The 23,637-nt window shown below is 43.1% G+C and overlaps 2 protein-coding genes across 9 annotated transcripts in view; both read left to right on the top strand.

The window, feature by feature from the left end:
* The window catches only part of fubp3 (far upstream element (FUSE) binding protein 3), a 31,450-nt gene extending 18,815 nt beyond the window's left edge, over positions 1-12,635 (top strand). For 2 of the 8 annotated variants that reach the window (XM_031578404.2, XM_012815415.3), the window contains exons 11-19: positions 155-255; positions 940-1,065; positions 1,526-1,661; positions 5,455-5,615; positions 6,320-6,393; positions 6,781-6,857; positions 9,790-9,861; positions 10,232-10,362; positions 11,140-12,635. In XM_031578404.2, the coding sequence (XP_031434264.1) occupies positions 155-255; positions 940-1,065; positions 1,526-1,661; positions 5,455-5,615; positions 6,320-6,393; positions 6,781-6,857; positions 9,790-9,861; positions 10,232-10,362; positions 11,140-11,148 (887 nt within the window). In that variant the 3' untranslated portion in view covers positions 11,149-12,635. Of the gene's footprint in view, positions 1-154; positions 256-939; positions 1,066-1,525; positions 1,662-5,454; positions 5,616-6,319; positions 6,394-6,780; positions 6,858-7,344; positions 9,862-10,231; positions 10,363-11,139 lie in introns of those variants that run through there. The other 6 variants (XM_012815436.3, XM_031578406.2, XM_012815423.3 and 3 more) reach the window with 5 other exon arrangements.
* A 4,739-nt stretch (positions 12,636-17,374) lies between these two features.
* LOC105901220 (PR domain zinc finger protein 12) lies at positions 17,375-22,709 on the top strand. Its single transcript, XM_012828681.3, has 5 exons — positions 17,375-17,862; positions 19,573-19,763; positions 20,081-20,236; positions 20,556-20,670; positions 21,486-22,709. Exons 1-5 carry the CDS (start codon positions 17,643-17,645, stop codon positions 21,941-21,943), a joined length of 1,140 nt encoding a protein of 379 aa, XP_012684135.2. The 5' UTR covers positions 17,375-17,642; the 3' UTR covers positions 21,944-22,709.
* Positions 22,710-23,637: the final 928 nt, after the last annotated feature.

Raw genomic sequence — 23,637 nt, 5'->3', positions numbered from 1 at the left:
GCTGAGCGAGTGTGAATATTTTTAAGAAATGTATTTTCAGAACATGAATCTGCCCCTAAATCCACAGTTTGCATCTCTATTCTCTGCCCAAACATGATGTATGAGCCTGCCTTCTTTCTTTTCTCTCTCTCGCTCTCTGTTTCCCATTACACAGATGATGGCATCAGCCCCGACCGTATCGCCCAGGTGATGGGCCAGCCGGACAGATGCCAGCACGCAGTCCACCTCATCAACGAGCTGGTCCACACTGCACAGGTTTGCCATCAGCTCGCCCGCCCACTCACTCGTCAGCCCCCCCACCTCAGCTTTCTTTCCAAGCTGTCTCTAACCCCCTGTCTGCTCCCCTCTAAAGCCCCCTGTCTTCTGTAGAGAGCAGAACCTTCTAGAAGTGGCATGTAATATGACATCTAGAGTGCCTTCTAGAAGCCCTGATGCTCTTTGCTCCGTGTTCTCAACCAGCTAGTTCCTTCAGGGAACTGCTCACATCACTCAACGCCATTAACACCTGGAATGGAATGGATTGCATAATAACCTGTTGCAAAGGAATTCTTTGTTTAACATAAATAATTCTTGCCAGTCTTTCACAAGGGCTTTCTTTGAATAAGCTACGGCTAATCCAGATTGTACAATAATTCTCTCTTTTTCAGTGCAATTACATATCAGTGTAACTTGACTGACAGTGACCCTCTTTACGCTAATATTTTCGGTTGTTATAAATAAGATTTATGTAATTGATTGTTATTATCACTTAATGGCAGAGAGCCATTGTGTGCGTGGCTGTTTTTGAACCACATTGTATTCAACATGGATCCATTTGACTTGAAAACAAACGGCGCTCGTAGTGCAAAGAGGGCGCTGTGTTTTTTTTTCGCCATTTCGTTTCCTAAAGCCTCCATACTGTCACTGCTTGTTGTTGTTGTTGTTGTTGTCATCATGTAGCGATCCCCCTTCCCGCCCCAAACCGGCTGGTCCCTGGATGGGTCCAGCCTGACCCCAGACCGACCCGTCCTGGACCCGCTGGGCCCCTGGCCCGGTTTGGGGGACCTCAGTCAGTTGTATGGACAGGTAACAGCAGCGAACTTGTCTGCTTTCTCTGTCCCACCCCCCCCCACCCCCTCGCCTCCACTATCTCAGTCACTGGGTGTTAAACCATTGGTGGAAACGTCAAGGTGGCACTAAGGGGACAGCCTTGGACCGTGCTGTAGACTCGCATTAATAACCAATTGCACGATTAATGTGTTTGGGGAAGGGCTCTGTCAATAACACTTTTTTTAAATGCATTACCCTTTTATTAGTTTTTTCTTTTTTTTTTAGTTTAAATATCACATATAACAGCTGATTGTGACTGGTCTGCCAAGTATTTTGTATTAACAGCCATCACTGGCACATTCCTTAACTTGCGAGATGGTCTTTTATTGCCCAAGGCGATCCCAGAGAGCAGCACGTTAAGGCATACTGTGTTGTGAGTGTACTTGATGGTACAGATCCAGCAGGTGTTGTTACCTTATGTGTTCCCCTTGTGCAGGAGCGGGACGGATTCGGGGGTGCAGCCCGGGGCCGTGGCAGAGGACGCGGGGACTGGAACGTCGGGGCACCTGGAGGCATTCAGGAAGTGACCTACACGATACCCGCTGACAAGTGTGGCCTTGTGATTGGGAAAGGTACCGGATCTTTTGGTTTCTTTCTGATCGATTTCTGTACTTCTTTCCTCAGTCTTTCTTTTGCATACACATATTTGCATACACATACACGTTTTTCTAGGCCAACCTGAAGAAATGTGTGAAGACATTTCCTGTTAAACTCATAAATCCAGTATAACAACTAACCCCCACACACACACCCCAATAGTTCCCCATATATGTACCCTGTTTGACAACCTTAAAGAAATAACGCCTCCCTCTCTAACGGCGTGTTCTGGCAGCTTAATCCACGCTGCGACCTTTACAGGCGTATAAGTGGAAATTGATTTGGTTGTTTCTCACCCCTATAGTTTTTTTTTAACTTCCAAAAAAAGAGGGGAAAAAAATGCACCACAATGGTCTCAAGAATGAGACACCTGCCTGGGTGGCCATGTCGCCCCGGAGCAAACCCCCACCCCCCCCTCCATCCACTTGGCTCAAGCGCCACTTGAGACCTGCTCTCAGGGGGGCCTGGAGAAAAGGATAGTGCTTGTAATGTGACATTAATTGTTGAGAGTTAATAATAAAAGCCCTCAATCACACGCGGAGGTTGCCTCCAGTGTTTAATAAAAGGCCTTTTCAAGCCAGATGGAGTGAAGTCAAGGGAATGAATGAGCTGAATTAGCTTATTGGTCATTCATGCTCACTCTATTGCTAGCTATTTAAAAGTCATTGACCATTGCTGACGTTCACACACCGTGTGTGTAGGTCTTTTTATCTGTGGCGGCTCACTGTGTGACGGGGGGCGGTGACTAGAGACCTTGGCCATCTGTAATAATAATAATAAAAAAAAGCGCAAAAGAAATGTCAGACGGGTGTTTTTGTGGCGAGGGCGAGGGGAAGGATAAACTTGGGTGTCTCCATGGGCATTAGCATGTGAAACAGGGCCAGTGAGGAGGTGAGGGTGGTGGGCCCAGGGCCCTGTCAGCTTGGCCTTTTGGCCGCAGTGATTAATATCTTTACGGTGCTGCAAGGGAGCTGGCTGCCAAGCTGTCAACCGCCACACACACACACTCCACTCCCAACAAGATCTAGTGGTGGACAAAGCCCACCTTCTTAAAAACTCAGGATGAAATTGTTTTTGTTAAAAGGGAGTCGGACACTCCTGTGGCATTTTTGCTCTTATCAACATTTTTCATGGGTTTTGACTCTTGACTGAGTTTAGTTAATGCACATTATGTTCTTTTGGCTGCACAGCATGTTCCTCTAACGACGCTCCTTTTCTTGGCTTTGCATTGTCGAATTACCCAGCCAGTATATGAGGGCCCTTTAATCATGAAGGAATGTAGCTTAGTGTCTCTGTGGTAAGAGCACTCGGATACAAATGTAAAACCAGGCACCGCTGCAATTTAACAAACAAGCCATTGAAGGATCCGGATAGATTATTTCTATATTTGTAATCCAATGAAGAATACATTCAACAGTATTAAAAACTCGTCTTTAATTGAACACTTTGAAACTGTCCTGCCGTTTACCCATACTAAAAGGCCCCCAAGCTTTTTGTTTGCCGGCTGTTTTTGTAAACTCCTTTTCTCTCTGTGTTTAAAACCATAGTTAACGTTCCTGCACCAATGAATAACCACCCCTGGCTTACCCTAAACACTCCCTCCCACTTTTTCTCCAGCTCACTAAACCAGTCTCATTTATAAGGCCAAATTAGCTTGCCTCAGTGCGGTCCCAGTCCATGAAATGAATGGCCAGTGTCTTTAGTCCCTCTTCTGTGTCTGACTGGGGGACCTAATAATGGCTTCATCAATGCAGAAGTTTAATTTGCTTGACAATGGGTTAATGGCCCATGCCTTGTCAGTTGGCAACGACGAGGAGGCCTGTGGAGGCGGGAACTCTTTGACGAGCGTTTTCAGCCAGGGGTCAGTTGGGGTCACTTGAGTGTCACCCAGAAGCGAACAAACGTGTAATTGATGTTCGGACATCCCCTGCACAACCCCCCCACCACCACCACCACCACCTCCAACGCCACTGCTACCCCCTACCCCTCCATCAGGAATCTGTAGAGGCTTTTCAGGAGAGGTGGAGGAGAGGCTGCTTTGCTTGCTTTCTTTCTACCCACCCCTCCCTGCCTCAGCCATTCCCCTCTTTTTCTCCCCAGTGGACAAGATTGAGTGGCGCCGTATGAAAGGGCCAAGAAGGAAACTGTATGGCGGAGAGGATACGCTTTAATTTCTTCCTTCCCCTTTTGTGGCTCTGAGGTGGCACCCTCTCCTCTTGACTCTCGACACTACCCCAGCGCGGTTGGTGGCCCATACGTCCTCCCCTGCCGTATGGCTCTGTGTCGCGGGGAAGTGTTGGCCATTGTTTCTGATTTGCGCGGATATTAAAATACAAAGAGAAGATGTTGTAGCCAGCTTGAGCAACTCTATAGGTACTTTCATTGATTCTACTGGCTTTAGACTCTGAGGACATGTGCCTGGTTCCATCCTCCTTAGCCTGTGGCCCAGTCGTGTTTTGGTTTACAGTCTCGTACTGGTCAGTCCTGACTTCAGCTGTCCAATATGAACTGAGAAAATGTGTCTTATTAGCTATATACTATAACCAGTGAAAAAAAATGACAAGACATTAATGGGCTGGAAGATTATCTCTACAATTATATTTTGAAACAAGTTTAAAAAAATGTGTTAAACGCATCTGTCTGTGTTCGTGAAAAAGTTCAAAAGTCACTTTTAATCAGCCGAAAACGATGGTGTTGTAAAACATATGTTAAGCCTGTGCATGTTCATCACTGTGGATGTACACACTCATCAGCACAGTCGGTGGCCTGTACATCTACCCCAGCTCTTCCCTGTGTGGCGGGAAAGTGTTAACCATTGTTTCTGATTTGCGTGGCTATTAAGATACAAAGGGAAAGATGTTGTAGCCAGCTTGTGCTACTCTGTGAAGGTAGATGCACTGAGGCCACTGGCTCGGCGGGAACCAGAATGCACGTGGCTGCTCCCACCCGCCCATGTTTGTGTGTCTAGTGTTTCCTTACAGCCTCTAATTGCGCAGCTCTCGTTGACTTCTGCAGCTTAGGAGCATTAGATCATTGCGATTTGAAGAAAGGGATGTATTTTGGACCTCCTGTAGCTTGTGAGATAAAGTGAAGCTTGTTCATGGGGGGACGTTTTTTTTTCCAGGCTCACTCTCAAAACAAGCCCAAAAATGCTAACTCTGGCAGCCAACATTACAATATTAAAATAAAAGAGCTAGGGCTGTCAAAGTTAACGCGTTAATCTATGAGATTATTGTGGCCGAGATTAATGCGATAAAATATTTGAACGCAGTTAACGCAACTTTGTTTACTTCCGGTGTGCGTTGACCCCTGTAACGAAACCGCCGCGTCCCTGCAGTCAGTTAGATAGGAGAAACGGAGACGGTAGTGGAAGATGGAGAGAGCTGAGGGATTGTGGGGCGGAAAGTTTCTGTTTAAGAGGCAAAATGACGGAACAATCGACAAAACTAAAGTTGTATGTCACCTTAATGCAATGCACCCGACAGAAAGCAGTCTCAGGTTAGATGGTCGCCAACCCACACTCCACGACTTCTCTAGGAAAATAACTAGACCAGTCCGTGAAAAGGTTACCAACGCTGTAGCAGTTTGGGTTGCCGGTGACTGTCGGCCCATCAACAGTTGAAGACGGTGGGCTGACTGAGGTGTTTTCCGAATTGCTTCAGGGGACAATTCTTACGATTTACCGTCGAGAGGCACCATTCACAACTGTTGGCAGAATCCAACACCTGTACTTAACCGCACCAACCTGTTTTTTTTTTTTTTTTACAGGTGGGGAGACCATCAAGAACATCAACCAGCAGTCAGGAGCCCATGTAGAGCTGCAGAGAAACCCGCCGCCCAACACCGACCCCAACATGCGCATCTTCTCCATCCGTGGCACCCCTCAGCAGATGGAGGTGGCTCGGCAGTTGATCGATGAGAAGATCGGGGTAGGTGCCCCCCAAACCATCTCAACCGCCCCCCCCCCCCCACCCCCACCCCCGTCCAGTCCCTGCCCCCACCCCCGTCTTCACCAACCTAATTACCACACGCGCAGTTTTCTTTGAATGGCCACGTCACTGAAGTTTGTGAGGTGGTCCCTCGAACCCAGATTAGCAGGAGAGGCCCTGGTGCTGACACCACAAGCATACAGCATTTTCTTTGCTTCATTTTTATTACAATTATAGTACATTTGTTTATGCAACATAGCATACTATACTATAAAGCATATGTTGGAATGATCACATCATGAAGCCTTCACTGGGTTATAAATTCCATCATGTATCTCAATCATGCCTTTTTAGTTTGGAGGCTTTTGGGGTGTTTCTTGGGGTGATGTAAAGTCAACTACCAAATGCCACCCTTTTTGCCCCTGCCCCCCTCCCACAAAACCACACACATACACTCACACACTTTCACCCCTCGTGGCCTCCTCACCCTACCTGGCCTCTCTCCATACACACAAAAGTCAGACGGCCAACAATCAATCACGCGCGCCTAATGGAGTGCGCAAGGGCCGATGTCTGCCCTCTGACCTTGCCTGGTTGCTCATTCAGCCTCAAGTGTCTCTTCCTTTTCTTTTGCTCCTCTTTCCTTTCTGTTCTTTTCTTGTCTCACTGCTCTGCTCTTCTCTCCTCTCCCCCTCCCTCCCCAGGCGTCAGGGCTGGGAGGCAACAGCAGTTTTGGCCTCAATCCTTTCACCCAAGGCCCAGCCACCCCTCACCAGAAGTAAGTGCCCTTTTTTTTGTGTTTTTTTTTGTTGTTCTGAGTGTTTGCGCCAGTCTTTTGTTTTTTTATTTCACTTCCTCCTTATGCCTGCTAAGCATAGTTTTTTTTAAAGTTTTTTTTAAATGGCAGACCATTGTGAGCAGGTGGACTTTTTTGTTGTTGCTGTTAGGCAGTTCTTCTCCACTTCCTCCCTTAAGATGGCTCTTTCTCTACAAATAATGTCATTGTAGAACACCCCCCAAGCCGTATATTTGCGTCCCACTTAATAATGTGGAATTACTTTGTGTTCTCTATTCTGTGATGGCCAGCACCACCATACATATTGGATAGTTCGTATATTTGATTAAATATCTAATAAAAAAATCTTTGTCTTGCTTCCTGTGGCAGTGGACCGCAGACCTTCATGACTGGAGGCTGGGGCACAACCTACCAACCATGGCAGCCCCAGGGACAACAGGACCCCAGTAAGTCCCCCTCTAAATACCCACCCTACCCACAAAACCCACCACCTCTACCAACGCCTTCTTACACCCATGCCTTCCCCCCTTTCTTACCCTTCTTCCGTTCTTCCTGCCTCAGTGGTAGGGTATGCCAACTACTGCTTACACAGAACTCAATACAGTCCCCCTACACACACACACACACACACACACACACACACACACACTCACTCCCTCAGTATACGATGGCTCTTTGTGTGAACTGAATCAACACTACATTTCACATGCCGAAGAGTAAGTGTCCATTGAAGTGCGGCTGCCACCCGATGAAGTTGGAGGTTGATGGAAGCAGTTGCGTTTCTCTACAAGGAGAGGAGATAAAGAAAGTGGTGGGTGGAAAGGGTGAGGAGGAGATATAGAGAGGGAGGGAGGGAGAAAAAAAAAAGGAACTGGCCCAATCTCAGTGCAGAGGCTCTGTTTTTCAAACAGTGTTATCTCTGTCTGGTTTCAGGTCACAATGGATCCCAGACCGGACAGATGGACTATTCCAAAGCATGGGAGCAGTATTATAAAAAGCTAGGCAAGTGTCTGTATGTGTGAGGGAGGGAGGAAATGTGTGGACGCAAGCTGTGAGCTACTAAAGGAGCCACCACTGACCCCTGCCTCACTGCCAGCCAATATCCTGCTGGCTAGGATTCCGCCAACCCTCCAGCAAGACAGACTTAAGATGTCTGAGGGTCTTAACAGCCCAGTCCTACCCCCACACCCCGTCACCCCCACCCCCCTTCGAAACATCAGATCTGAGAACCTCTCCTGCCCCCCTCACCACAAGCCCCCCTACCCTCTGATTATCCTGCTGTCCCCCCACCTGTCCGCCACACCAGAAAGCCCCCTCGTCTCCATCACTACCGTCCTGCTGGCAGTGCCATGGCAACCCTCTTGCTCCCCAGCACAGCTTGTGCAAAGGTGGAATTAGTAGCCATCTCAATCTCTCTCAGCAGCTTGGACTTCAGCGGTCATGTTAAGTTTTATGCCGTTAGGTCAAAAAAAAGAATTAACTCAAGAACGAGTGATTTTAGAAGACCACTGGTGTGTCCTTACCGCTTTCTCGTAAATTCTCATCGAAGTGCTGCGTCTCCTGTGAGACCTCATGCGCACATGCATGAACATGGCATTCTGACATTCTGTTACATTTCTTATAGTAGCACTGCAGATGCCATTTCAGTGCAAATAATCACGCTTTCGGTGTTCTTGGACTTGGCTTTCAAGTCTGAAACAATGTGGTAGGTATATTTTTTTTAAACATTCTTACTCTAGAAAATCTTGGTTTCTATAACTGCAAAAGGAGTTATAATTCATGAAATGATGGTCGTGGAAGTGTGGATATTTTCTTGGCACAGCAAATAGCCTCACCCTAACCCTCAGGTGCGGAAGTAACTTTCATGGTAAGACTTCAGGGTAACAGGGTTCCCACGGTCATGGAAATCCGGGCAACGTCATGGTATTTTAAAATCCCATTTTCCAGGCCTGGAAAAGACGTGAAATTGAATTTAGTTGTGCAGTGCACTGCCGAGTCTGAATTTTGAGTGCCACTGCTGAAATTTCACACGGTTTATAATTTATAACAAGAAGTAATGCAAACTAAGGAAGTTAGATTTAATGCTACAGGCCTAATCTACAGGGCAAATGACTAACGCCAGTCAGAATTCAGTCAGTGAGTAGGCTAGTGCGGTGGGAATTTTTAAACAAAGATATTAATGTTGGGTCTAAACGGTTTTCATGCCATTTTTAACGCCTAACTCTGACGCTCGTACAGGGAAGAGCTGTATTCTCAACTCAACTCTCTTGGGGTTAGCCACACCCACTACACGGCTATAAGGTGCGATTAACATTGTCACCTATAGAAGCATGCCAGTTTCAAGGCTAGCCTAAAACCTAGTGTCAACATCTCATCTGATCTGTCATCCGTCAGCATGTTTAGTATGCAATGTTGCCAAGTTTATTAATTTATTACAGTCCTTAAAACATTGGATCGATCAACTCGGTATCATTTTCATGTCACATCCCAAGATGGAAACATAACCTAAACCATCATACAGTACTTTTCTTTTCAACTGAACTACTACACTTGTCTGTATGGATCAGTCTATTTGTTATTTCTAAAAAGTAAAAAAGACAAAACATAGCTTATGTTAATATTATATATACACATAATATGCATTGATAATACTACGACTGATAAAGAATAATAAAAGTAAAAGCACTGAGGGTCCAGCGTCCAGCACTGTTTGTAGGTCTAATGAAATTAATTATGTTATTGTACTCTTCCATGGATAATATTTAGTTGTGTGAAATTTCTGCAGAGTAATAGTTTCCATTTTAATTTGATTTAGCCTTAATAGTCTATTAGAAAAGGAATGATGAGGGTGGTTGTTTAATTTTTATTCAATAATTAGGCCCAACCTGTAGAGTAATAGATGCAATTTTGTGCCAGTGAGAATTGTGAATGGACTCTGATATTTCATTAAGTGTCCTTGAAAAGGTGGGAACCCTGGGTGGGAACCCTGTGGTAAGAAAAGACAGTGTGGCTAGATGGTCCGCTGTAATGACTGTTAGCAGTGTTCTTTCTGCATCTGTAATGCAGGTCATCTTTAAATATGTCCCAGCATCTTAACCTCGAGCTTAAGAGTGATTATAACCAGGGCTTTGTGGTTGCTTATGTTAGTTGAATGCCACTCTGTATACTGAATACACTCCAGGCTCATAACACGGAGGTTTTTGCAAGTCTCCTGCCAGAGCGTTTAGGCCTCTACAAACCTGCTGTGGTTGTAAACAGGCTGATTTGTTGTCATATTTTATGCATGTGATAATGGTGTGGATGACACTAGGCTGACTGGCAGTAAAAGTTTGACTCACTCTGCGTCACCCCCCCCCCCCCACCCCCTCGTTTGTGCAGGTCAGCAGAGCCAAGCCCAGAGCAGCGGCCCTGACTACAGCAAAGCATGGGAGGAGTACTACAAGAAACAGAGTAAGCACTAGGGCACGAGGCATCGGAAACTCTTTCACTCGCTCTTGTTCTCATCACTCCCACTAGTGAGCGCGCACGCTCTCTCGCTCGCACCCTTCCTCCCTCCCTCAATGCTGCTGTCTGGGTTCACTGTTATGTCTTCCTTTCTGTTGGGCTCTCCTCTGCCCCCTTCCCATCTCCTGTGCGTCTTGCATTCTCTTACCGGCATAACTTGGTTACTTCACTTTGGGCCTTCGTTTCCTTTCTGTTCTGTGTGTATATGGGTGTGTACTTATGGATTCTCCTTTCCCCCATGGTCTGTCTCTTCCTTTTCCCCTCTGCTTTATTTTTTTCTTTCATTCATTCTTGCTCTTTTTCTTTCTCTCTTTAGCCCAGGCTGCAGTGTCCGGGTCCCAGCAGAGTTCTCCTCCAGACTACAGTGCTGCCTGGGTGGAGTACTACAGACAGCAGGGGGCCTATTACGGCCAGGGTGCACAGCAGACACAGGCTCCGGGCCTTCAGGTGAGGGCTTCACTAAACTCAGACGAGCATAATCCAGAGGTGGGAGTGGCTCAGCAGAAACACTGTAAATGTAAATCGCAAGCATTTCATGTATTGGTTAACCTTTCTCATTAATGTTGAGTGTAGACTTCCTGCTTTGAACCATATTTCCATATTTGGGCTAGACGTGATTGTCACTGGCTGCAGATATCTAGGTACAACTTGGGCAGAGTTCATGGTTGTAAATCGTTCGCAAACCAGATTACCTCCCCCAGGACCATGAAGACATGCACCGCTTGGCGTCGTTACCACTTTTCATTCAAAGCAAGCCTGAAGGCTTCTGATAACAGTCAATTATTTACTAAATCAGCTGATTACATTACTGCATATGGCTAGCAAACCACTAGGGTCATGGGTTCAACATCCAGGGACACGTACACTGATGAAAATGTGGATCTGCATTGTACTAACCCTAGTCACTGAAGTTAAATGTAAATTGTATGTGTAATGGGTCAGAGGATGGATGGATGGATGGATGGATGGATGGATGGATGGATGGATGGATGGATGGATGGATGGAGGATGGATGTTGCATGTAGTGGTTCAGTTGTATGAAACAGGCTGTTGTGGAGTCGACCTCTAAAGATCTGAAACCTGTGTTTTTGGTCCTGTAGCTCTTAATGTTGATATGGTGATATGTGGTGGTGAGGAAGGCAGGCACACACGGCCCAGTGAGGTCTCCCTGCTGCTGTTTTTAGAGTATGTGTTCCTAACGCTGCGCTTTCTGTTCTCTTGCAGGATCATTAGAGCGGAAGCCCTTTAGTCGGAGACTTTTGAATCACTGAGAGGATGAAAACAAAACCTTTTGTAACAGAGGTTTCTAGATTTGCAACGCCTTGAAGACTTACTTTTTTCTTAGCGAGAAACACTAGCTGTAGAATGACTTATACAATTAAAAAAAGAATATTTCTAAATCAGGAACATAAAAAAAAATTGTTACTAAATACTTGTGTACACCATTATATGAATGGACAATTTCCGGGATCCCTTTTGGACTTCACAGACTTTTTTTGTTGTTGTTGTTGTTGTTTGTTTTTCTATATTTTCCTTTTTAATTCAGATTTAAAAAAATAAACCCGCCAAAATGAACCCCGGAATTGTAACATTTCAACAACGCAATATAATCTATTTTTTCTAGTTCTGTTGCAATAAAATCGTAATTTTGGGCTTAGCAGTCTTGAATGCATTTTTGTTTTGTTTTTGTCATAAAATGTTTAAAGAATGTGTAAAAATGTTTTCTTTCTTTTCCTTTTACATAAAGCATTTTAATTCAGTAAGATGAAACTGTGATGTTTTGTTACAGGAAAATGTATTCTTTTGTTACAAAAAACGATGAGTGATGTTGGCAAATGGCAGTCAATTCCTAATTTAATTCCTGTTGTGCTTTGTATTCTGTTTTCCTTGTCATTTTATTGTACTCTGGTTTAAAAAGGTGCAATATCTTATTTCATTTTTGAAACAAAGATGGATTCTCTAATATTTTGACAAACGTTTATCTTGTAGATCTTAGATATATTTTTTTTAGGCGTATGGAAATGTAATGGATAATTTTTTTTATTACAATGATCTGATATTGGGATACATGGGGTTGTTGCATATTGTGAGTTTTTGCCTTTGCTATCTTGTAAAACTATGTATGTATGCTCAGATACTTGACTAAATACTTTATTTAAAATATATATATATAATTAAATCAAAGACGTTTTTTTTTTCCTCTTCATGGAGTCATTATCACAGGAAAACTGTCCCTGTTTTTCTGTTCTGTTTTCATACTGAAATTTTTCAAAGATCGTGAATGTGTAATTTGAAATTTGATGTTGCATCTTGCTATGGACAAAAATGAGAAATGATAGGTTTTTATGTATGTTTCTGTACGATTCAAGACTGCTAAGCCCCCAGATCCTACCTGTGTAATAATTAATTGTAGTTTTTTATATTCTAAGTATTAAGATCAAAGTTGTCTTATTTGGTACCACCCAGCTTCCCCTAATGCCCCAACCAGTACACACTGTGGACTCGTGTACAGTCCAATGCTAATAACTTTTTAATTATTTTTTTTTCTTTCTATTATGTGTGATCTAATATATGTATGATTGATTAGTTACAAATTTGAAAATCTAGTATTAACTTCATTGCTTAATGAAAAGGGATATTATAATTTCAAACAAATGTTTAAATTTAGTGTTTTTTCCTCATGTGTACAGGTAACAGTGTATTAAAAAACATCAAAAGACTACTTTTGTGCTTCTTTTAATTTTCTTTTAAATTTCGGTTTCTAGACTTTGGTTTCCCTCTAACACGTTCCAAGTTCAAGTGAACCATCATACTGAAAACTGAGCACGGTGTTTTTGTTTTGTTGTTTTCTGAAGCTTTTTCACAAGATTCAAGTCATCCTCTGTACGTAAAAACAATAGCCTATTTGTATGGTTTATGCTGTTGTGTCTAAAGGAATTATATTTTCTATGCAACTTCATGCTGCATTTAACTGAAATAAATTGCCAGCAAGTCTCATGATTAAAAGCAGATTTTATTTATTTCCTAGAGGACTTTTCATCAAAGTACTGTTATGGTTAAGTTTTTCTCTAAACATTTAATGTTTCTCAACTGAGGAATTTCACTTATGCAGACAGACATGAAGAATTTATTTGTCTTTTAAAGATAGTTAAGAAATGTGTTTTTTTTTTTGTTTTTTTTTAAGTTATCAAACAGTTTGGGGGTGTGTGCATGCGTGCATCCATGCCTCAAACAGGAGATTGGTTGTGTGCGTTTGGATGATGTAAGCACCCAGTTGTGGTTTTTGCGCATTCAGACATCCGGTAACTACACATCAGAGAAGGCGCCCAGGGAAAGGCAGCGCCAAGCGAAAATGCCTGCTAAAAGGGCACTTAAAAAGTTGCCGACACCCCTGCCAGTAATGGGCATTGGCCCATCTACCATCAGTTGGGGAATATGGCGATGACATGAAGTTCCTCATCCAATCTTTTTAATAGTCGCTTTGTGTCCTTTTTGGCATGGGCAGCTAGCCGGCCATCAGCACCCATCCAACGAGGGGAGGAAGTCCCTAATTGAATCCTAAGTGGTGGCACTCGAGGGCCAGAAGTCCTCGAGGAGGGTTCCTATCGGGACGTAAGAGGGCTCTTTAAATACAGATCAGCTCACTTTTAAATTCATGTCTAGAAGGCGCACACACACAGGACGTGTGTGATTCATAGCTCACTGTTTTAATCCCGTCAGCATCCCCCAAGGTCGTATTGTCCTGTTTCTATAGCTGTGCCTGCAGCATTCGGGCACATTAGAGACTTGTAATGAATGTTTGGTTGTATGTATGTGACCTTCATGTACTCAGTGTTGATGTAAGGGCCTTGACTGGTCTGCATCCCCATTGCAGGGTGGCTCAATTGAAGCTCAATGCCATCTTTCATTGTTAGCTGCCTTTGCCCTGCATTTCTTTGCACTCCTAATGGCATGCACAAGCGGGCATTGCATAATGCATCTCATGAGTCCTGCCAAGAGCGATGACTCGCCTTTGTATCGGTCTCCATTTCTGACTGCCACTGTATTAATAGTGTGACCTGTTGGGAGATTTCTATTTGGCATTTCATGGACCACTGCTGCTTCAACACTGCTAAGATTTGTATGCAGCCATTACGGCTCAACTCCATTCTCCAGTTACAAACACAGAGCGTAATTAAAACCTAACCTGTAAAAGTGTAAATAATTAGCGTTGCAAGACGAGTGACTAAACATTTATTGGATTTCCTTGCTATTTGTGTGTCATTGTCAGGAGCTGTATTAAGTATACATTAAATTGAATGCATATTATATACACATTAATCTCAATCTGCACTCTGCAGCTTGTGATCCCCTTGCAGTGTGGCAATTAAGAGGCACTGATACAGGATTTCCCCTTGCCTTCATTGTAGACACGCAGCTCAGGGATGGCCCTGGTGCTGCCCTTCCCATTGTCCCAACTCCCTGTGGAACCTGTCCAAGGGGAATTTTTTGGGGAAATCCAACATTTATTGAGCATTGTCATTTAAAATATTTACCCTCGCTGGGGGGGCACCAGCAACAGCAAGGACCCCCCCCCCCCCCCCCCTTCTCCCCTTTGTCCCACACTGACAATCCGCAGCTGTTCCCAAATCCTCCCCATGATTTTGATCCTCTTGCTGTCTCTTTATTCTATGAATGTGATGGCCCTATGGACAGAAAAGGGTTGTCTGGGATGAATCCATAGAGAATATGGGCACATTCTAATTGTCAGTTGGTGCACTCGAGACAGGACACAGACACTTAGAGAGGGGCACACATGCAAACATTTGCACATTGTAAATTGAATTCTTCTCGTCTTGATTGTAGAAGAAGAGGAGGAGGTTCTGACACGTTTCTCCAAAAGGATGAAAGGGCATTTCATTTGATTTTGTGACGAGATCCTATTGAGTTTTCCATAACTGTTTGATGGCATATTTTTCTCACTGTCAGTGGTAAACAAGTCTCATGACGCTGATGAGTTTTTCTGTTTATGCCATTTGGGACAGAACCCTCAGGCTTCAATTATCCCTCCCTCCCCAAATACACCTCCTGTGGAGCTGGAGTGTTGTCGGGCAGGTGCTCAGTCCCATCTTGGGAAAGGTCTTTGGGGGACTGATTCACCCTCTCTCACCTTTCCTGCTGATAAGCCTCTCCATCGCTATACCCATGCTGTGATATCTACCTTAATCTCTTTTTAATGGTACATATGAATATCCCTTCGGAAAACCGAGTTCTGTCGTTGAAGCTCGAATAAACTGGAAGAGGCAGCTGATATGTCTCATAGAAGGCTACTTTTACGGAAGGAAGCTATTCATTTTATTTGGATTGGTTAAGGGGAAAATGTGTAGCTCTTTAGTTTTACGCAGCCCCTGACTCTGCTCTCTTTGAAGTGTAGGCCAAATTGCAGCTAGAAATTAGCAGCTTGTTGGTTATTTAACTGAATATCTACCTAGTCTAATTTAATGAACTGTTGATTTAGTCCAGTTAAATTAAATTCAATATTCTAGCGTTTTATGCTTATTCATTTTGTTCTCTTAATTTGGTCAAATACGCAGTTATTAACATTACACGTATAATGAAACGTTTACTAAATAACCCACAATTAAATGTTCAGATTATTTTATACGAGAGTTTGAAATCGACAAAACCAAATCGAAAATCAATTCATGTGTAGGCCTATATATGTAGTTCTAATGCCAGTCTACAAAGTAGAATGACGAATGGAACCGTAACTATTTCAATATGCACTGCACAACAGTATTATCAGGCATAATACATGTTATTATCTCTCTTCTCCCCATAACCTATGACAAATGTGGCTTTTTTGTGGAGTTTTGTTCGAAAAGTGGATAAAAAGCATGAACATGTTCTACGTTGAACAACGCTATTGGGCAGTATAGGGGTTATGTCTGTCACTGACATTGTCTGGCATCAATTCAGGACATTTATAATAATCAATAATCGTTAGATTTTTCTTTTGAGATGGGAAATTTGTCAAATTAATCACTAACTTAAATTCATGGTCTACTCAAATTCCTGTAACATTTATGCATAAAAACATGGCCTTCCCATGCGCAAAGCTTACATGGTTAGAACGTTTCAAATAAACTTTTACATGCTAAATATCACTGTAGAGGAGATGAGAATGAACCCCTTTGAAGAGGGGTGAAAATCATTTGGTGAAAGACAAATTAAGGAGGGGGACACCCCCATGAAATGCAGCTGTTGAAGCGTAATCTTTTTTCTTGCCCTGTCACTCACCTTAATTTTCCCTCGTCACTGCGTTCTTAGCGACTCCCTCGCCATTGACGCTCCGAGTGTTCCCTCTCTCACATTTGATTGCGCGTCCATACTCGTCAGACCCCAACTTGTCCGCATACTCGGACCCATCCCCTTGTTCCCTTTTTCAAAAGAAAAGGGTGCATGGATGTCAAATTGTCCTCAAAACACCATGAAAGATTGATTTGCAGCACTTTTCACTCGGCTGACATCATTCCAAGCCGAAGTGAATGGTGAACCCGCGAATCCGGGATAGAATAAAGATGTCCTTGCCGATGCAGAGTGAGGAAAGTGCTCCTTTACTTGCAGTCCATCAAACCAGAAAAATAGAGGAGCTGGCTATTGAAAGAAAAGCCGTATACACGTAGCATAAACGCTGTCACAATCTGAGGGCTTCATATGAACATCTATGAATATTAAAATGCTCACTACAAGGGAAAAAGAGGACGGATCTCGTCAAGGCAGATTTGTGTGTGTGCATGAGGGACAATGAAATAGACAACACGGTCTTTTCTCTTTTCTTCTCCCATAATCACCAAGACTTGGACAATCTCATGCTAAATATGGGAAGAAATCTTGAATACGCCGCTCTCACCAATGATTGTACAAAAAACGTAGAACACATTTTTTGTTACGTTTTGTATACAAATACAACGATAAACGATATGGAAATGAAAATTAAAAGTGTTTTGCTAAGGGTTTAAACTTAAGAGAAGTCGTTGCAAAGGCAGCTTTAACTGATTATATTATTTTTAATAAACATAAATATGTTTTATAAACACAATCATTTCGATTTTGTGATGGTCAAAATACTAATATTAAAACAGTCAACAATTGGCTTTTGTTTTCTCACATGTTTTGAACAAATCTGATTTTTAGATATTTAAAAGTTACAAATAAACCTGATGTTTAATAGTTAAGCAACTGGCTATACGATTATTAATTTTAGGATAAGCTATCCTCAGGTGGCTTGCATAAGCTGCATTGTCACAGTTTAGGTTACTTCGGACAACAGCGCAGCAGAGTGAGCAACTACTCATGCGGAGAGAGAAACCCCTTCCTCTCTCTCTCACTTCATCCTGACTCCCTCCCTCTTCTCTCTCTCTCTCCCCCCTCTTTCTCTCTCTCTCACACACACACGCACTCAGACTGTGTGTTTGCATCTCACTTTCGTTCTCAGAGGGGGTGGCCCATTCGTGAAGACGTTTTCTATAGCGTAGGGGAGTGCCATTAATAACTAATTAGAACAGGGTCACGCCGGCCACATATAAGAGAACCTTGACTGCAGGACGAGGTGCATTTTAGACCCGAGCGTCCTACTCACAGGAATAAGACTATCACACAGACTTCCCCCTTTTTATAGCAAAGGTAGCAGTCACTGTCGTGTTTTCGCAAACTAATTTCTACTGGTAAAGTGATTTTTTCATGCCATGGGTTCAGTACTGCCACCAGATGCTCTTGTGCTGAAATCGGGGTACAAATCTCAGAGTCGCTCCATGTCTGAAATCATCACCTCGGACATTCTTCACAGTTTCCTCTATGGCCGCTGGAGAAACGTGCTGGGGGAGCACCTTTTCGAGGAAAAGACTAGCAGCATCAGTCCCAAAACTGCCTTCACCGCCGAAGTGCTCGCACAGTCCTTCACCGGTGGTAAGTTGCCGTGCGATTCTGCAAATGAAATGTTTATAAGTGTGTGCGGGATTTATCTCGAAAATGTGTAGAGAAGAGCCTATGTTGCGTATAGAAATAAAGAACATATTGCATATAGATTTAGATTGCATAGGCCTATATATATTTGGCTAGATATAAAGGTTGAGAGAACATAGACTATTTTGTAAAGACTGTCTTGCGTGAAATAGGTTATGGAAATACTTTTTTGTGTGCACGTGATGAAATGTTAAAATAACAATGACACGACACCTTATTTGTCATACAAATACATTTTTATTTCAATCGCTTTTCGCTTTCATTGAGAAATTATATAAACCATTGAGTGCAAATTGTTGTGACTGCCCTGTTTTATTTAAGTTCACCTACTTGCATTATCACTACAATTAGAGAAGTATGACCCATTCGCTTGCAATAATTGACTAAACTAGCGTAAAAATGCCCCTCATAGGCCTACTTATATTCTGAAAAACCTCCGTGAGGTCTTATCCTCAACGGGGCCCTCTGTCAAAAAGAATGAACCGAAAAAGTGAGAATTTATACTCTCCCACTGTTCGAGATTTCTTCCCAAGGTCCCCGTGACTTTCGCATTACTGTTCTCCAGCATTTTCCCACTTTGTCTCCTTTATTTCCACCCATTTAGCGCATTAACCCATTTTGTGTTTGAGACCTTGCATTTAGAAGCTTGTTAGGCGTGTAACTGTTGGTGACTGAAAGAAGAAGGGTATTAAATTAATTTGGTTAACTTTGTGCTTGACCTGAGAAAGTTTCCACTTAAACCGAAGGGAGAGAAAGGTTCCCTTTCTTTAAGATGTCCCGGGTTTTATCCTGCATTCATCAATCTCCGGACAGTCTCTTTTCCTCTGTTGGCAGCTATGGGGCTCCAGCGCTTTTCTCTTTCTTTCGCTTTAATAGATCGCTGTTCCTGCGGTAATGCGCCATGAAGGCTAATTCTATTGCCATTCACAACATGTCAACCATCTAATCGCCTTTCCATTTTTTTGTTTGAGAAATTCCTGTGTCTTTTAAACAAGTCTTAGTTTCTTTCAGCGCAAATTTATTGCTACAAAGTTCTTAAAAGGATAATGAATTTGGAATTAGCCGTTTCTTTCCAGTTGAGTTTAATGAATATCATTCAGAGCCATGACAAATTGCTGGACCTCGGGTAATACGGGACCATTTAACCTCGGTTCGGCCAGTCTTTTGGTGGACTCAACTAAAATTTCTTTGATTTTGACATTAAAGAAATCCGAGATTGTTCTTTTCACGCTGTCAAATGAGGTTGAAAATGCTTTATGTGGTCTTTTAATTTTACACAATATAGCTCTTTCAGCAATTTAATCGAATTAGCTAGCGGTAAAGATGTAGGCCTAATATTTCGTGACTGAAATAAAGTCTTGATGATTTGTTGCAAGATAGTAGGCTATACTCCGGCTTGCTTATAGATTATTGCAGAACAGCATTAGACAAGACAATCTGTAAATCAATGTTTATAAGAAGGGCATTTTTCAAAAAGCTTTTTATCTAATTTTATTCGAAATTGTGGACATACTAAAGACAGTATAGATAAGCTATTTAACCTTAACAACATACACTGCGAATACGAAATATAAAATGCTAGTAAAAGACCGTAAAACTACCATAATTCCGCAGCCTATTTATATGTTGCCTAACTGTTTTTGTTCTCTGCAGAGGTGCAGAAGCTGTCGAGTCTGGTATTACCCAGTGAGGTCATCATCGCGCAGAGCTCCATCCCAGGAGAGGGTCTCGGGATTTTCTCCAAGACTTGGATCAAAGCCGGCGCTGAAATGGGCCCCTTCACGGGGAGAGTCACCTCTCCTGAGCACGTGGATTTACTGAAGAACAACAATTTGATGTGGGAGGTGAGCATCTCTTTATTTCCATGCGTCTCATTCAGTACACGCAGTGGCCTCTACGCAGATTAACGGCAGGCTAATACAAATGTCGGCTACACTATATCTTAATTAAAGAATAGCATCAGGAATGGACCGTTTAGGACAACTATTTTTTATCTAAGTTTTGGCACCTAGAATTGTTCAGAAAGTTATTGTACAAAATATGTTTCTAAAGAGTTTATATTTATAGGGATGCATGTCGCCGTATTTTTTTTTTTTTACATTCCCACATTGTGCGTGTCCGAATTCATTCTTAACGTGTTGCTCTTGGTGCTCACCCACAGGTGTTCAACGAGGACGGGACGGTGCGATACTTCATTGATGCCAGTCAGGAGGACCACCGCAGCTGGATGACCTACATCAAGTGCGCTCGCAACGAGCAGGAGCAGAACCTGGAGGTGGTGCAGATTGGCAGCAGCATTTACTACAAGGCGTTAGAGGTGAGACATGCTAATTTTAACTTCGACCTGGAAACAAATACACTGAATGAATTCTTCTGGGCAATGCTGGCGAGCCAAAAGGCTTCACTCTGTCTGAAGGACGCTGCCAAACTCTTGAACTGTTGCCTCATGATTGTTTCTGTGCCAGAATACCCAATACATCCACTGGCTCCAAAGAGGAATAAATCTAACTACCATCCACCATTCCAAAAGCAGTGTGTCTAAGAACCTGATTGATAGCAAGTGGTTGAAATGGAATTGAATGCTTTTGGCCAACTGAACTAACAGAGTTAAATAATGTTGCCTCTTTTTCATACAGACTATCCCCCCAGACCAAGAACTGCTTGTCTGGTATGGAAACTCACACAATACATTTCTTGGCATTCCTGGAGTCCCCAACATAGAGGATGAAAACCAGAAAAAGATCAGAAATGGTGAGTCACTCAACAGAGAACAGAATGACTTACATATAATGAGTGTGTGTGTGTGAGAGAGAGAGAGAGAGAGAGAGAGAGAGAGAGAGAGAGCGCGTGTGTGTGTTTGCATGACTGGAGCTGATCGTTGTCAGTGTAATTATAAGAACAATAGGTGTTATTAGTTAAGGTGCTCATCCCCTCTGTACGGCTGTCGGATGTGTCTTGCAGCACGAGACCCTGTTGAACTCAAGATCTCTATCTCATCTGTCACTTACAATTGGACCCATTGACTGTGCTTAGTACTCTTTGGCACAGATCACAGATTACTGATCCATACCACTTAAACCATTCAGAGAGGGTTAAAAAAGGCGGATTGGTATATTGAGGTATATTGATGGAGATGTATTTTTGTAATACATGATATGCGTGCATTCAGCAACAGTCATCTCAAAGCAGGCCAAACTGTGGTGAACCCTGAGGGATGGTGAAAAATACTGAGGGTTTAAATAGCAAGCAGTGCTCTGCTGAACACAGGGGCATTCAAAGACTTGCTTGGTGCCCAAGGCAAACATACAATGTTAGCCCCCCCCATCCATGCTAGAGGGATAACCTCTTTGGGGAGACATTGCGTCCTACAGGTGTGGGGGTGGGGTGGATGTTGTTCTGCCCTGTCCCTATAGGTTGAGGGAACCCCAAGCATAGGGTTTTGTACAACAGGTTGGGGCAGAGCGAACAGTTGCATGTGCAGTAGTCTACTTGAGCGTGTCTTTAGTGTTTGGTCCCCCCATCAATCCCGAACCTAACAACTCTATCTTTCCCTGTCTTCTCAACAGAGGATTCACATCACAGTGACGGCTCCTCTTCCTCATCCTCTTCCTCCTCCTCCACCTCCTCCGCGGCCGCCCGCATGCGTTGCGTGATCTGCCACCGAGGCTTCAACTCGCGCAGCAACCTGCGCTCACACATGCGCATCCACACACTGGACAAGCCCTTCGCCTGCCGCTTCTGCAACCGCCGCTTCAGCCAGTCATCCACGCTGCGCAACCACGTGCGCCTGCACACCGGCGAGCGGCCCTACAAGTGCGACGTCTGCCAGAGCGCCTACTCCCAGCTGGCCGGCCTCCGGGCACACCAGAAGAGCGCCAGACATAGGCCGGTGCCCGGCGCGGCAGGTGGGGTAGAGGCCGGCCAGGGCTCCTTTCCCACTCAGCCCCAACAGATGGCGCCACCGCCTCCCATGCCCCATCCGGCTGTGTCTCTCGTCCACCACATCCCCACTATGGTGCTCTGATAGACAAGGGATGTGCATTAAGGTTTTTTTTTCTCCTCCCCATCATGCAAACAACACTGCACTTTACTGCTCACAGAGGAACACACAAGAACCCTGCACTCACAGTGTGGACTGGAGGCAGCCACCTAGACACAGACTGAGTCAGGGGTTAGGGAGGCATCCACTGATGGCTATGTGCGCTCATACGCCACCTCACGAATAAGCTTAATCACTTCATATAAAGTGGGTACATCATAATCAGTATGTTACTGTTTTTCAAATGAGCAGGATCAAAGCACAGGAACATTGATCATCGAACGGTTCATTTAGAAAGAAGATACATGTCTTTTAATGAGTGCTGCTGATCCTGGATGTCCTACAAAGTGTACAGTTTTAGCACTGTTGATAAAATAAAAAGTCTAATCAGAAAGCACAGGACAACTAAAGCACAATCAGCACAGTCCAGTTTTATATGGTAGCTACTTATTTAGGTATTCTATTATTAAGGCAAATCACAGAGCGTTTTAAAAGAAAAGTTTTAAAAATCATTTCCATAATGTCATTGCCCTGGCATCTCAGGAAAAAGTTGTCAAGACAAATTAAAACACAAAATAAAAGCAGTTATAAAACAAACTTAATGTAAATAAATACTGGGTAGAGCAACATTCATAAAGTATTGAAAATGGTCACTTTATCTGTGTTGAAAATTGCATTGGATTTATTGTAAACTATGTATATATTGTAAATATGTTTGTACTTTCCTTGAATAAATAATTTCAACTTTGAATGGCAACTGTTGTTTTCTTCCCCCCCCCCCCGGTCACTGTCTGATACCAATTTACAAAGGCTGTCTGATATATATGTTACATTGAAAATATAAATGATTCACTGTTTTCTCTCTGAATAATGGGAAGATAAGTCATAATGACTACATAGTCATTAAAGTCAGGATATGCAAAAGGTTAGTGGTATATATCACTGACTTAATAGACAATCAAGTAAGCTTTCATTTATCCACAAGATATTTTAATCAATTATCAATGTTTTAAAAAATATATATTTTAAGTAAACTACGCCAGCTCCTTTAACTGGACCTCATTGGTTTTTACCGTTCACTTTGGCTGATCCTTCTGAGCACAAGGACGATCAAAATGTCCATACAATGCCCTAGGCCTAGTGTATGAACAGTACCAGTGTATAACAGTGTATAACAGTACCGTCTTATTTCTCGGAACTGACTGTTGAGATAAGATAGTATAACTTCATTGACCAAACTGTCAACCTGCTCTTTTTGTCAATTTTGCTACATTGAAAACGTTCATCCGAAAGGTGGCAAATGTCAATCAATTCTACACACGTACGTCTTACTTGAGTCCTCAACCTGAACTCCTGAACACGTCCTCAACTATCAAGCACCTATACTGCCAAATATATTTTTTGAACTATGTGCAGTTGTCATCATTAAATCCTCATTCATATACTTTAGCCTTAGCCACATGATTTCCTTTGGCTTTAACTACGAAACTATGAACGACGAGAACGACATGCAGCTCTACCTTTTACATCATCTGATGTAAACAATCTTTAGCCTTTTCCGAAATCTGATCGATGTAATAGTTTAACTAGTAACTCCATTCTACAATGACAGAAAATTCAATTCCAGGCTAGGTCTATATGATAACTGTCCGCCAGGTGGCACCAGATCCCATAAAATG

Source organism: Clupea harengus, chromosome 12 (genome assembly GCF_900700415.2).
Source record: "Clupea harengus chromosome 12, Ch_v2.0.2, whole genome shotgun sequence".
Taxonomy (NCBI): Eukaryota; Metazoa; Chordata; class Actinopteri; order Clupeiformes; family Clupeidae; genus Clupea; species Clupea harengus.
The sequence above is the reverse complement of the archived record's forward strand: the minus strand, read 5'-3'. Positions and strand labels throughout refer to the sequence as shown.